The 13,821-nt window shown below is 46.0% G+C and overlaps 3 protein-coding genes across 9 annotated transcripts in view; 1 reads left to right on the top strand and 2 right to left on the bottom strand.

Moving 5' to 3' along the window:
* Positions 1 to 6,748, bottom strand: part of LOC117583762 (RNA-binding protein Nova-1) — a 34,520-nt gene extending 27,772 nt beyond the window's left edge. For 2 of the 7 annotated variants that reach the window (XM_034272302.1, XM_034272303.1), the window contains exon 1: positions 3,675 to 3,907. Coding sequence is in view for 2 of the 7 variants with exons in the window: in XM_034272311.1 (XP_034128202.1) it covers positions 3,675 to 3,696 (22 nt within the window). In the remaining 5 variants the exon portion in view is untranslated. Of the gene's footprint in view, positions 1 to 3,674; positions 3,908 to 6,703 lie in introns of those variants that run through there. The other 5 variants (XM_034272315.1, XM_034272309.1, XM_034272311.1 and 2 more) reach the window with 5 other exon arrangements.
* Positions 6,749 to 7,362: 614 nt separating this feature from the next.
* Positions 7,363 to 11,532, bottom strand: LOC117583761 (alpha-mannosidase 2). Its single transcript, XM_034272295.1, has 5 exons — positions 11,309 to 11,532; positions 10,723 to 11,243; positions 9,207 to 10,664; positions 8,079 to 9,141; positions 7,363 to 8,015 (listed from the first exon to the last, which is right to left on the bottom strand). Exons 1-5 carry the CDS (start codon positions 11,420 to 11,422, stop codon positions 7,845 to 7,847), a joined length of 3,327 nt encoding a protein of 1,108 aa, XP_034128186.1. The 5' UTR covers positions 11,423 to 11,532; the 3' UTR covers positions 7,363 to 7,844.
* A 299-nt stretch (positions 11,533 to 11,831) lies between these two features.
* On the top strand, positions 11,832 to 13,694 carry LOC117583767 (two pore potassium channel protein sup-9). The gene is made up of 5 exons (XM_034272320.1): positions 11,832 to 12,243; positions 12,314 to 12,469; positions 12,525 to 12,586; positions 12,646 to 13,046; positions 13,103 to 13,694. Exons 1-5 carry the CDS (start codon positions 12,063 to 12,065, stop codon positions 13,374 to 13,376), a joined length of 1,074 nt encoding a protein of 357 aa, XP_034128211.1. The 5' UTR covers positions 11,832 to 12,062; the 3' UTR covers positions 13,377 to 13,694.
* Positions 13,695 to 13,821: the final 127 nt, after the last annotated feature.

Genomic DNA, 13,821 nt, shown 5'->3' with positions numbered 1-13,821 from the left:
GCAGGTCTCTCTGCCACACAACCACTCTTTCCCCCTCTCTGTTGGTTCCTCTCTGTGGCTGTCTCTGGTGCACGCTCAAGTGGTTAGACCTGGATATATTGGTGCTATTAAGAAAGGTGTCAATAGATATGCCTGCTTCAAAATGTGGAACTGTGCTTAGTTGCAGCTGACAAACAGAACATACTTAGAAAGATATTAATCTTTTGAATAGTTCCTCTAAAAAATATACAAGACCATGTCGATCCTAGCTGAATATATTACAAATATGTATATCCTTAAACAAGGGACAAAAGTACAACTACTAATTGAAACTGCACCCACAAGCTGTGCACATTCTTCTGCTCTCTCGCTTCTACCTCACTGACAATAATTAATTTCCTCGTTTATTCTCACAGATGAAATATGAAATCAAATTACTTGGCAACCCTGGCTGACAATGAAACAAATGTTTGTTTGTGCGCTTTATTTTTGGCATTTTAATTAAAAATTGCCCTAGTTGTCGAGTTGTTGGACGAGCCTGGCGACAGTTTTGTACTGCACTTGGGCCGGGCCAAGAGATTTTCAGATTTCAACAGCAGAAGCACAACCAGAAGCTCTTTTGGCAGTCGAAATGGTAGATAGGAAGAGATACATATGTACATACATATGTATATACTCTGCACATATGTACATATATAGGGTGAGAGAGAGATAGGGAGATAGCGACAAGCAGTGTCCCAATTTAGCCAGAATCGATGCTTGGCAGCAGGCGCGCAGGGGCCTGGGCGACAATGTAATTCATTCAGATTCAGCCGGATTTTATCCCCTCCCTGCCCACCACCCAGCACACCCTGCACATGGCATTACTGCAAAAAACAACAACAGCAACATTCTCGCTTAAGGTATGCACTGTGCACTGTTGTTGCCTCGTTCACCTGCTGCCAGAGTTGCCAGACCTACATGTGTATCACACAATACTGCACCTTCCTGCTCTTAGCTTTCTTCCACCCAAGCCAAGGTATATTAAACAGATGGTATGGTGTGTGGTCTCACTGGTTTTGATTTTTGCGGCATCTACGAATCCGGATTAAAGCCAAAGCCAATCGATCTTTGATGAGTTCGGATCTGTTGGTACTTTTTCCTTTGCCTCACCTTACGTTTGATATTCCCTGCTCCCACCTACCATCTCGCCCACGCCGCCACGCTCTCTTTCACTCTCATTATGGCTATTATGTATTTGGCTTCGGAAGAGATTCTCTTCTACCTTATTGCTTATTGCTTATTGTGTCTGTTTATCGTTTTTCGTTTGCTTCTTTATTTCTCTTTTGTTGCTGTTACGTCACTCGCGCACTCAGGTATTTCATTAACAGTAATTCCATTCCGCGCAGATGCCTCTTCAAACGAGTAAAAATAACATTTTTGTTTTTGTTTTTCATAATTACAAATGCAACTAATTTGTTATTGCCCCTGCGGGTTGAGTTTGTTTTTTACTTTTTTTGCTTTGTTTGCTCTTTGTTTTTTGTTTTTTGTTTTTAGCTTTTGGTCTCATTCGATGTGATGACGCTGTGAACTTGAGCAGCCTCAAAGTCGATGGGTTATTGCCGTTCCCCGTTCCCCGATCCCCGTTGTTACGGCTTACCTCTAATAACATTCAATTGATGCAGCCAATTAACAGCCATTGCCCGCTGCAATTGCAAACAAACAAAACAAAAAACGCGACACCGACAGCGATATCTATCTGAAGGCATTGGTGGCAATTATAAAATTGTTGAATATTTATGGGCAGGGCAAGGCAAGGTCGAGAAATGGGGTTTTCAAGCCGCCGGCGCCGCGTCCGCAGGTGAATTAAAGATCATCAAAAGCTCAATAATAGGCCTGAACAGCTGATCCAGTGGATACATTTTATACATACATGTTTACACATGCAATAGATATCACTTAAAAGCGCAATTAAATGGATTTAAATTTTATGAAGAGAAGTTAAGGTCTGTCATTAACTGATACGGAAAGAGGAAGGGATTTACACAACGATTATACGAAATAGCGAGATGAAATAAACCAAAATTTGTTAAAAATGTTAAATGAAACTTTTAATAAGTCATCTCATGGGATTGAATTGTTTAAGAGGCCCAATGCAGTGGATTCAGATGAACTTATGATAATGAAAATACCATCTTAACAGAAAATTAACAACTGATCGCTAGTAGAACAGCTTTCTGGGTCAGACATGTTCCATTGATGAAGTTCATTCTCTTAGTTTCATCTCGCACAAAAGTTCTGGCATTTATGGATCCCTGGGGGCTTGAGTTTTCATTCTCAAAGCAACCAAATCTACCAAAACCTTCTAGTAACTCTAAACTTCTTCGTCATCCATAAGTTACGTACCCCACTTCCCTTGTGTAAGGGCCTATACAACTAGTTTCAACCCTACAAAATTGCGTCTCGTTTTCGGATCTTGAAAGTGATTCATTTTTGCAATTTTCATTTTCGTAAACCAATTTAGGCGGCTCAAAGTTTTTCCTAGAATCTCCACTCGCTTTAATTTACTGCTAACATTGCAGTTTTGCATTCTGGGAGGCCTCGATTATGGCCCCAACGCACACACACACACAAACACACACACACAGTCGGAGGCACGCATTTAGGGCTCGGACTCGGCTAATAAGCCGAGTGAGTGGTGGGGAAGGGCAAAGAGTACCCGTCTCGTAACCATTACGGCAAATAGGTTAACAGCAGTTTCGTGCCTTTTGCATGGAAATTTCTCTGTGTGTATATGTGTACATGCATATATGAGAGAGTGTGTGCTTGTTTACATAAACCTTTTCTCGTTTTTGGGCTTTCCTTTTTTCTTCTCAGCTACTTTGTCCCCTTACAGACTTTTTCTGTTACTCTGCTGGTCCTATACATGTGCCTGTGACTGTGGCTGTGCCTATACCTCTGCCGCAACAGCAACAGCAGCAGCAGTTTAACCCACATACGAACGCTGCTCCACGAAATTGCGCAACGGGGGTGGGGATGTGCTGCTGGGAGGCGACCGTCTGGGGGCGGGTGTAAATGCAAATGAAACGAAACGACAGACAAGCGGACAATTTAATGCCCATTTGCATTTAACAGCAACAGCAGCAGACATAAAACTAGAATCAAGTGTCGGGTTAGAAGGTGAAACGAGCAACTGGATGAGCAAAAGGGAAGCAGAAAAAAGTAGAAAGAGGGAGCGACAATGACAGAAACCGTAATAGAGCCTGGTGCAGGAAGGTGGGGGGTGGAAGATGACCGACTGCGCAAAACGGGACGGCAGGCAGAAAGGATCGGCATAAATAATCTACTGATGCGTGAGATTTCGTAAAAGAGTAAGACGCAATTTGTTTTGTTGGAAAAAGACGTAATTTCCCAGAATTTCCAACCCTCGCTGGAAAGCTGAACAGATATTTGGAATTCCTGGAAAACCAAAGCGCTGAAGAGGCAAACAAATATGTGTATTTCAGATCCACGCAAAAGACATCTATAGTGAAGCTACTGCGGAATTCAACTGCAGAATATCCACTGCAAAGGATTCCCTGCAATGCCTCTGTGGAGAATCCGCTGCGTAGCTCAGCTATAGATGATCAATTGCTCTTCCCACACCCAGCACCCAATTATTCTATGCTTAAGGCTTAAAGAGATCGATCTTACATCTAGTTTTTAGATATATTCACCTTTTTGCAAGGAGTCGTGCATACAGCTGCAATTAATTTGAGTGTGGCTATATAAGAACGACTATATATGGTACTTGGATACGCTCTATGTGGATATCGCTTTATGCTGGGCTTACTTTACTTGACTTTACAATACAATATGTACGCGTACGTTATTACTTGTTATATTATAGTATTCAATTATTCAATTATTGTTTTATGTGTGACGCGCGACAGTTGCTTTTGTTGTTGTTGTTGCTGTTTCTGTTGCTGCTGTTGCTGTAGCTTCTGTTGGAATTTTCTTGTTAGTTTATCAACTTTGTTTTGACTCTGTTCTTTGCCTCTCTCTGCTCTCTCGTTATGCGCTGATCAGCAGCTAATGTTGCTATCGTTGTTTTAATACTCTTCTTAAATTTTTGTTGAATTATATAAAACGAGCACACAAATGGACACAACACAACCACGCGCTCGGCCGAACAATTAGTGATGCAAAATCGTTGATATCGATCTTTCTCAGTGATCTGTAAAACTATCGACGAATATGGAAAATCCTTTTCTGAAGCAAACAATTAGTTTGGCGTTTTATCTGGGTGCCCCTTTCGCTGTTGCTTCTTTTTCTCTTTTCTGTTTTCTGTGTTTCGTGCGCTTCACGCGGCGCCTTGGTCTTTCCCCGTTGCGCGTTTGAGTGATTATGTGAATATGTGAGTGCTTTTGTCGATGGTTATGAGTGTGACTGTTATTTCGCACCAAATTCAAATATCACACTCAGAGAGAGGGAGAGAGTGGCGCCGAGAGAAAACGAACCGAAACGAATCTCATGAGAGATTCTAAGCTCTCAAAAGTTACTCTCTCTCTCTCTATGTACTGTATACATATACATATTTCTCTCTGGCACTCTTTGAGTATCTGTGTGCCACGTACACGTGCCTGTCTGATCACATTTCTATCTAAAAGTGTATAAATGTGTGTTTGCTGTTGCTCTGTTATTTCTTTGTCTCTTTTGCGCGTATTTTCTAGATTGATTTTTTAAAGGTTTTCCTTTTATTTATTTGAATGTTAAAGGGGGAACTGAAATGCGCTACGCGGTTGTTTGTTGTAAAATGTATTTCAAATATTGCACAAAAACGGTTCAACCTTAAGCTTTTGCTCTCTCTCTCTCTCTCGCAACCACCGAACACATGGCTCTCATCTCTCTCTGCCTCTCTGTGTTTTTCCTCTCTCCCACCGACAGTTGCTTATTAGGGCACTAGGTTTTCATGCAAACGTTGGAAAATTGCTGCACGTTCACACACACAATCACACACACTTATGAAGAGCGACATTTTTGGGACAAACTCATGCATTTCCTGTGCAACTGCCAAAAGCTCGCTGCGAACGAGGGCTGCAGGCTTCAAGCGTTTTGCCTTGAACAAATTGAACTTCTATCGGATTTTGCCACTCAAATTGTTTATGACATAATAACTGAGAAATGCCCAGGCCATATGTTTGCCCCGACAGAGAGTGAGTGAGAGAGAGAGCATTCCATGCGGAGGGAACGTGAATATGGGGAGAATAACGAGAAAAACTCGTTGGGGACACACAAACGAAAACGAAAAGCATTTCAAATAAAATAGTATATAAATTATGTATACGCGCTGTGTGCGTTGCGTTTTATCAGCCTTCGGCCTCAGATTCAGATTCAGCTTCTGCCTTAGCTTGCAAGCGCTAATCAAGTAAGCGGGAGGCGGTGGGCGGAGAAGAGAGACAAAAAGCTTTGCACACACACACACACGCACACTGGGAGAAAAAGAGTGTGTTGGTGCTGCTTTGACACACTTTTTTATGACGTCGTTGATTTTAATTTCGTTTGCTCGTTCCAACGTTTTGTTTTTGGTGTGTGTGTATGTTCTCGTTCTCGTTCGGCTCTTAGCAGGAAGGAGCTTTGGTTGCCTGACATTCGAATTGAGCATTGGAATGGGTTCCAAGGAGGCACAGGGGGGAGAAGAGCTCGCTCCTTCTCCTGCAAGGGAATGTTTGTTGATAACATATCCACGAATCATCTGATAAATTAACACATGTTTTCTGGTTAGCTCCTCTCTCTCTCTCCACAACTGATGCTTCCAATCGGATGGGATGGATGGAGAGGCATCTCCTTCCAGTTGGAAGTGGAATTGTTTTTGGTCTTGGGGGTTTACCAAGTGTTAATTAAATTTTGTTCAAAATCTAGCGCGTTACAATTTCAGTTTCTTTTTTTTATATACTTTTGGTACATGTGTGTGTGTATGTGTGTGTATGGAATGTGTGCATGTGTGAGTATTTATGTAACCAGCCTGACAAACGAGCAAGCGAGAGAAAGAGCGAGGCAAAGCGCACATGCCAAGGCATAGATACTTTTTGGCATTGAAACAAAACGTAGTTCACAAGAAGCACACGAACACTACACACACTGGCAAACACTGGCACACAGATACGGATACGACACGAAAAAATAACTTAGAACGAAACCAAACGAAACGCAAAGAGGAACCAGAACTGAGAACAGTAGAACAGAGCTTAGAGGGGAGATACATAGCACATACATATACACACAACACCACACCACACCACACACTTCTATGCCTCTCTCTCTATCTCTCTCCCTCGCTCTTTCTCTCCATCCCATTCCCTCTTACTGTGGGTAGCGCGTGTGTGCATTATTTAATTTAATTTAATTAAATTTTATTCCGTTCATTCTCATTAGACAGCAGAGCAGCCAAACCAAAACGATAGCAACAGCAGCAGCTTGGACGTTGAAGTTGACGTTGACCCAGCGTTAGCCCACTTTGAGATACTTTTGGGCAGCACTTTTTTAATTGGTTGCTCGAAAAGCACTTTTGTTTAGATACGGTTTTCGATTTGATAGATTGTTGTTTTGGATGTTGCAGAACTTTGTGCTTATTTCGCTTCACGAACACGCACACTGACTAACACACACACACACACACACACACACACACACAAACTCAGTGGCAGTCACAGGCTGTGTATCAGTGTGTGGGCTTTTGTGGCATAAACATATAAACAAAACTCACAAACGACGACGCTGGGACGCTGTGACGACTCGTCTATGAATCCAACTGAACTGAAAACAGAAACTGAGGAGCTGAAAACTTGAAGCAGCGTTTGCTGCTGAGATTTCTGTACAGAAAAATTCCGATGGTTTCGTTCCCCATTCGGCGGGGCCCGATGGTGCATAGTGGTTGTGCACCCATACACCCAAACAGTCGAGAGAGTCAGAGAGCAGCGCCTGTGTATCTGTGTGTATTGTGGTCGAAATTGTATCTCAATCCCATTGCGTATATTTCGGTTTTGCTTTCGAATTGGAAATGAGCGGGCCACAGAGAGAGAGCCAAGAGAGCTAACTGCGCAGCGGAGAGAGAGAGAGGCGGCTCTCTCGACTGCGTGAAAACAACCACTTTACGCTCAAATCGGATTCAATTTGAATTTCCATTGTGCATTTTCCAAGCAGATACCCCCTCTCCCACCCAGCACGTATCGCAGCATCTCCAGCGTCGTCGCATTTCCTAGATGACTCTCAGAAATCCAATAGGTCATAAAGGCCATAACAATGCCCCCGTATAGATAGCCAACTAATGCCACTGATAAGACCAGGGAACATGCACTGTGTCCCACTGTGTCATTTTGAAACTAATCCGCATCACGTGGAAGGCGGCTAAAACACACTTCGCTACACAAGTGAGACTTCTCAATTTATTTAAATTGGTATTCAAAATTCGCAGATAGGCAGGCCTTCGATTTGCCTTGCAATTGCAGTAGTTTCCTCATTATCACTAATCCTATAAAATAGTTATAGTTACATCTCTTCCGAATTAGACATAAAATTGATTGCAAGGACAGGGGAGGATTCTAGAGATATCACAAAACATAGAAAACTACATAAAATAAAAACAAAAAATTATGAAATTACAGGAGTGGCGAACCCCCCTGTAAAGTCAGTGCGTCAAATGTTTCCACTATCCCCGATGGAAGCATGAATAAATAAATTATGCACATTTCAAGGAATGCGCAAGGTCTTTCTGGTGCGGACAGTGCTGCTTAAGTGTTTCGACGTAGCTGAGATTGCTTATTGCGTCAGAGATTCATGTGTTGCTGTACTTTGTTCCTGTTTGTTTCCTTCTCAAATTCTGGGTACCCGTTCCTGGACCGGGCAGATCAGCTCGATGTGGGGCTCGATACGGAGCTGTGGCTGGTTACATAGGCCTCCGTCTCCATGGGACACAAAGGTGGCGCAATTAGCGGATCAAAGTGTTCCAGGATCTGTAGGAAGGTAAGCGTAGTGCGTTCACAGCGGGCTGCGTTCGGCATTAGGTGGCACACATCGAACTACAAAGAACAAGAAAATGTATGAAGAATCAATAAATAATTAAAGATTAAGATTAAGATTACCTTCTCCGTTTGCTGCTCTTCACCGCCACACTGCATTAGATTCGTGCGATGCAGCACGTAGCCCACACGCTGCGTCTTGGCCGTGTTCTTGGTGAGACGCCGCATTACGGTCACGTCCAGATCCTCGTTGGCCGAGATATGATTGCTACCAAACTGCCCCTGAGCTCCGGTCCACTCATTCTCCATATAGATGAACTTATCCAGGGGGTCCAATAGCGACTGCGATGCCTTGTGGGCAACGCTGGTCAAGTATCCGGCTGGATGGACCTCCGTAGGCCGGCCACAGCCACCTATGTTCTCCAGCACCAGACGATAGATGTGCAGCACCGGTTTGTTGTCGAGCACACCCTGACCCAGACCGCGTTCGTCGTCCCTGGCCAGGCGGCGATCCTGCATGATTTCCATTTCTCCAGGGGCCAGCGAGGAGCCGCCCAACGGTTGTCCTGTGAGCAGAGTCAGTCGCATGTTCGCATCTTCGATGAACATGGCCGATGGCACCGGATAGTAGTTTGCCTGCAGCGGCAGCTTCCACAGGCGCCGCCGCCGAATGTGCTGCAGTCCATTCAGATCCGTGTAGAATATGTTCCGGCTGTCGATTTGCGTCTGCAGACGCATTACGATCTCCGTGTTGTCCATCACACCGATGTCCACCAGATTGCGTATCTCTGGTGCCCCGCCGCGCATTATCGTCTGATGGATCACATTGGGCAGACCCACAGACACTGTCGACTCCAGCTTCCCTTCGGAGACCAGCACCACGGGATTTGTGCTGGGGTAGGGCGAGGCCGGTCCATTGGGCAGAAAGAGGTAGGCCCCAGAGCGATCGCCGTGCTGGCGAGTGCCATACCTGAGGAACTTTAAATGGACAGGCACATGCGAACTGTCAGGCGTCAGCTGCATGGACTTTAGCAGGCCCTGCTCAGAGAAGGCCAGCGTGGGTCCCTGGCCTACGCGCAACGAGATCTCTCGATGCTCGCCGAATTTAACATCCTGCGGATATTGGCCCAGGCGAACGGTTTGAGGATTGCTACGCAACAGCAAATTCGAGGCATAAGAAGTGTGTCTGCAAGGGATTTGGAAATGTTATCTAAAATGTTCTAGAAGCGCATCTGCGGGGAGGGGACTCACTCTGGCTTGCTGTCGGAAACGGTCAGCACATAGGTGGACAGTCCCATGGGCGGCACGCGAGCCTTGAAGATGATGCGATACTTGGTGGTGGAGGCTTGTGGGTGAGTGGTTTTCGTGATTGTGTCGTGGTGCCAGGTCCAGACAGGCGTCACTTGAGCCTCTACTGCATTGTTGGTGGCGTCGGTGACGCTGACAAATGGACTCGAGACGAAAAAGTCTACCAATTGCTCACGCCAGTGGGGCAGAGTGTTGTGCATCACGACATGCTTCGTGGGCAGCTGATCACCAAGAATGATGGTGGTGCGTAGGTCCTCCACGCCGGATCCCGGCAGGCGTGAGTCGTCCAGCATAAAGTAAACAAAGTTATAGTCGGGACTGTAGATGGAGGGTTTGGTGAGCAGGCGGTAGATCGATTGCTGCATCACAGACTGGCACCCCTTCAGTGCCTCTACCATGCGCTTCTCGTAATCCAACACCACATGGGTCTTGGCAGTGCCCGTGATTCCGTCATGATGTTGGAACAGCGACAGCTGTCGTCGTGCATTCGCCAGCACTCGATCAAAGCCCGTATTGTTGGGCCACACGTTCCAGGCAGAGAGCATCTCCGCTGAACGCACATAGTGCATCAGCACTCGATCCATGCGCTTGTGGTAGGGCCGCGACGTATAATATCCACTCCAGTAGTTGTCCGCTCGGTCTGCATAGGTGAAAAAGTCACCACTGAGCGAGGGAAAGTCCTGCGATTTCTGGTGCACTTCATTAAAGTACTCTGCGAGTGTGCCAAACTGCGCCTGGACATTAAAGTGCGGCTGGCTGTTGATGTGCTCGAAGAGCTTCTCGTAATTGGTACGCTGCACATCCCACTCGGTGTTCTGCTTAAAGCGGAAGTCGTCCCCCAAGGGCACCAGCAGCACGTTTGTTCGGTAGAGCTCGGCCTTTTTCTTCCACTGATCTACCAAAAGCTCCGAGCGGCCGGCTACATTGTTATCATCAATAGCCTTGGGCGATATGCGCCACGGACAGCTCATTCCGAAGGCGCCCGTTCGCTTGAAATCGAACTGGCAGCACACCTTGGGATCTGGTCCACAGGTGTGGGGTATATCGTACGAATAGAAGGGCATCATGTGCGTGAAGAGAGCCGTGTCACCGGTCGTGTCCCATATCTGTCGCCAGAGGAACTCCAACTGGCGCTGTTGGGCCAGCTCCTTCTTCACCGAATAGTGCGTTCTCTGGATGAGGAGATTCTTGAATCCGCTCTTCTGAAGGATGTACGGCATAGTGGGGCTGTGGCCAAAGGGATCGATTGCCCAGGAGGCTGTGGGTGTTACATTGAAATTCTTCTTGAGCCAGGTCTGTCCCTCGGTTAGCTGCAGCAGCACGTTCCGCCAGTGCGTGTTGGCTTCGTCGGGCATCACCCAGCCGCCGGTGACAAACTCCAGCTGTCCTCCCTTTACGATTCTGCAGGCAGTTGGGAAGGATAAGCAAATCCTTTAGATATAAACCGAATCATGCTTACGCTTTCATTTGTAGCTTCTTGTTCTCCCCCAGGTCCTGATAGAAGCGCGCAAAGTACGATATCTCAGCCCAAATGAACTTCATGTCAGGATTCTCGTGGAGGTGTCGCAGCGCATTGGACAGAATGTGTTTGGTATCGTGCTGATAGTACTCCTCGAATGTCTCCAGCCAGCCAGGATCGTTGTGCGAGTGCGGCACAACAAACACCTTCAGCTTGTGGTGCATGTTGTATTTCAAGGGATCATATTTGATGTTCCAGCCCTGTTTCCAAACGCCACCATCAATGTCCTTGAAGGACATCTTGTCGTAGAGCTCCAACATCTGTACATCCACCTCTGGCACCTGCTGGACTACATCCATGCACCCTGGCTCGCTGCGTGCCACCACCTTCACCGCTTCGCGCTCCGTTTTTCCACCATCCTCCTTGACCAGACGGGCCCGAATATGGCGCATTTCCATGTCGTGCTCTTGCAAGCCATTCTCCAGCTGCTGCAGCTTGTCCTCAATGGACGAGTAGTTTGGCTGCATAAAACGAATAATTGTTTATTTCCGCTGCATGCGAGACGAAAGCGAACAATTAGTCTTACCTTTTTCTGGCTGGCTGCCGGCGCAGCAAAGTTGAGGATCACATAAAGGCTGAGAAAGACGAGAAGGATGCCCGAGCATATTAAGAGCGCAAAGCGACGACGTATGCGCAGCATTTCTTTCCTAATTGATCATGGAAAACGTTACACATCAGACAACAAGCCTACTTAAACACAATTTCATGGACTTGCCTCCCGGACTTGCGTGGTTTTTTCACATAAACAAATGATTAGAGGTGGACCGTATGACTCGGAGTTGCCAGGGAGTCGCGAAACGAGTGTCACTAAGCGGCTATCGGATGGCCCGATAGTCATCCGGAATCATCACGTTTGTTTTTGCAATAACAATTAATTGAAATGAAAATTGCAATTCGTGGGCAGAAATGATTGCTTAACATGTTAAAGTTGAGTGTTTTTTTATATAAAAAATCATTAGAGATGGACAGTCGACGAGGAGTTGCCAGGGTGTCGCGAAACGAGTGTTGTTGAACTGCTATCGGCTATCCCCGATAGTCATAAGGAATCCTCACATTTGTTCTTGTAATAACGGTATTCAAATAAGATGAAAATTGCCCCTCGTGGGCAGAAATTGTTGTTTAAAGTTTCAATTTGCTGATAGATATGGCCAATATTACGACCCGCACAGCGTAATACTGCCGCCTGAAGCGCGCGCAACAAATTTGTGGGATCTGGGCTTGTTTAGCCTGGCAATTATCGATTTTGTGCAGCTGCAACGAAAACAGCGGACGCAACATTAATGCTAATTGAATTGTATCGAGATTCGGCCTTTGAGTTTATTCCTGATTGCATCATGAAGCGTCAGAATGTGAGAACCTTGTCGCTGGTGGTATGCACCTTCACGTACTTGTTGATCGGAGCCGCTGTTTTCGATTCGCTGGAATCGCCAACGGAAGCAAAGCGTTGGGAGTTCCTGCAAGGTATTTACAGACGCTTCCTCCACCCTCATTGAAAACTTATATCTAATACTAATATATCTATGTTTTCCAGCCGTAAAGAACAATTTTGTGAAAAAGTACAATGTAAGTGACGAGGACTTTCGTGTGATGGAGATCGTGATTATCGAGAACAAGCCGCACAAAGCAGGACCGCAATGGAAGTTTGCTGGCGCCTTTTACTTCAGCACCGTTGTCCTGGCCATGATAGGTGATTATCTAAAATGCATATGCAGTAGGAATACATTAATCTTTGTTTTCCTTAGGATACGGTCATTCTACGCCAGTCACCATTCCGGGAAAGGCATTTTGCATGGGGTATGCAATGGTGAGTCGTCACAGCCGTACACTTGCTCATTCGTAATTAAACAAGCTTTCCCTGAACAGGTGGGGATACCTTTGGGACTGGTCATGTTCCAGTCGATTGGTGAACGTCTGAATAAGTTCGCATCGGTCATTATACGACGGGCCAAGCGGGCAAGTGGCGCCCGATGCACAGAAGCCACCGAGATGAATCTTATGCTGGCCACCGGAATGCTCTCGTCTGCCATCATTACCACGGGAGCAGCTGTATTCTCGCGATACGAGGGCTGGAGCTACTTCGACAGCTTTTACTATTGCTTTGTAACATTGACCACAATCGGATTTGGCGACTATGTGGCACTGCAGAACGATCAGGCTCTGACCAACAAGCCGGGATATGTTGCCTTGAGCTTGGTATTCATTCTCTTCGGCCTGGCCGTGGTTGCAGCCAGCATTAATCTGCTCGTCTTGCGTTTCATGACCATGTAAGGCGTGTTCTCCAAGTGGAGCCAATCAAACTTATGTGTTTTGTGTGTTTCAGGCAAGCGGAAGATGCGAAACGGGATGAGCAGGATGCTCAAAACTTGGCGGGCAATGCGCAGCCAGTTACCTTCGACGACGAGACCACATACAACATGAACGGCAAACTGTTGGAGCACAACTATACAACCGAGAACGATGAAACAGCCTCGCTCTGCTCCTGCACCTGCATGGGCGGAACGCGCTGCCTGAACCACGAACAGTTCATCGACCCGGACTTTCAGCCCACAGACATTATACAAAGCACACAGTGCCTGCATCGCGCATCCATTTGAGGCCTGGAGTAGGAACTAATGCCAAAGGAAAGCTCAAACCCCCCCAAGAAAGGGACCGCCAAAACGTAGTTGCAATCATGTAGAGAGAGACCCAACCGCCGCATTTAATCGTTGGTTGTTACGCGAACCACCATATAAACCATATACAATGGAGTAACCTCCGACAAATCATGCCAATATCAATCACATCACCTACGAGGGCGAGGATGTGGCCTCTTTTGGCCACGTCACCAACTCGCCCTCACACTTCATACATCTCAAACAAACATACAAATTGTAACTGTGAAATCAAAGTATTATTAAAAAATATTACTCAAATCCTTTTGCCAATCAATTTCGTGAATGTGTGAACAAAGTAGTCGAGCAGTCCAATTTCTGGGCTCCCCCTAGGCTTTAGTCTCATTCAGTGTACGTTTCCGTCAGTGACAACACACGTTGAAAATTG

Source organism: Drosophila guanche, unplaced genomic scaffold, assembly GCF_900245975.1.
Source record: "Drosophila guanche unplaced genomic scaffold, DGUA_6, whole genome shotgun sequence".
Lineage (NCBI taxonomy): Eukaryota > Metazoa > Arthropoda > Insecta > Diptera > Drosophilidae > Drosophila > Drosophila guanche.
This window is presented reverse-complemented; position numbering and strand designations above follow the sequence as displayed.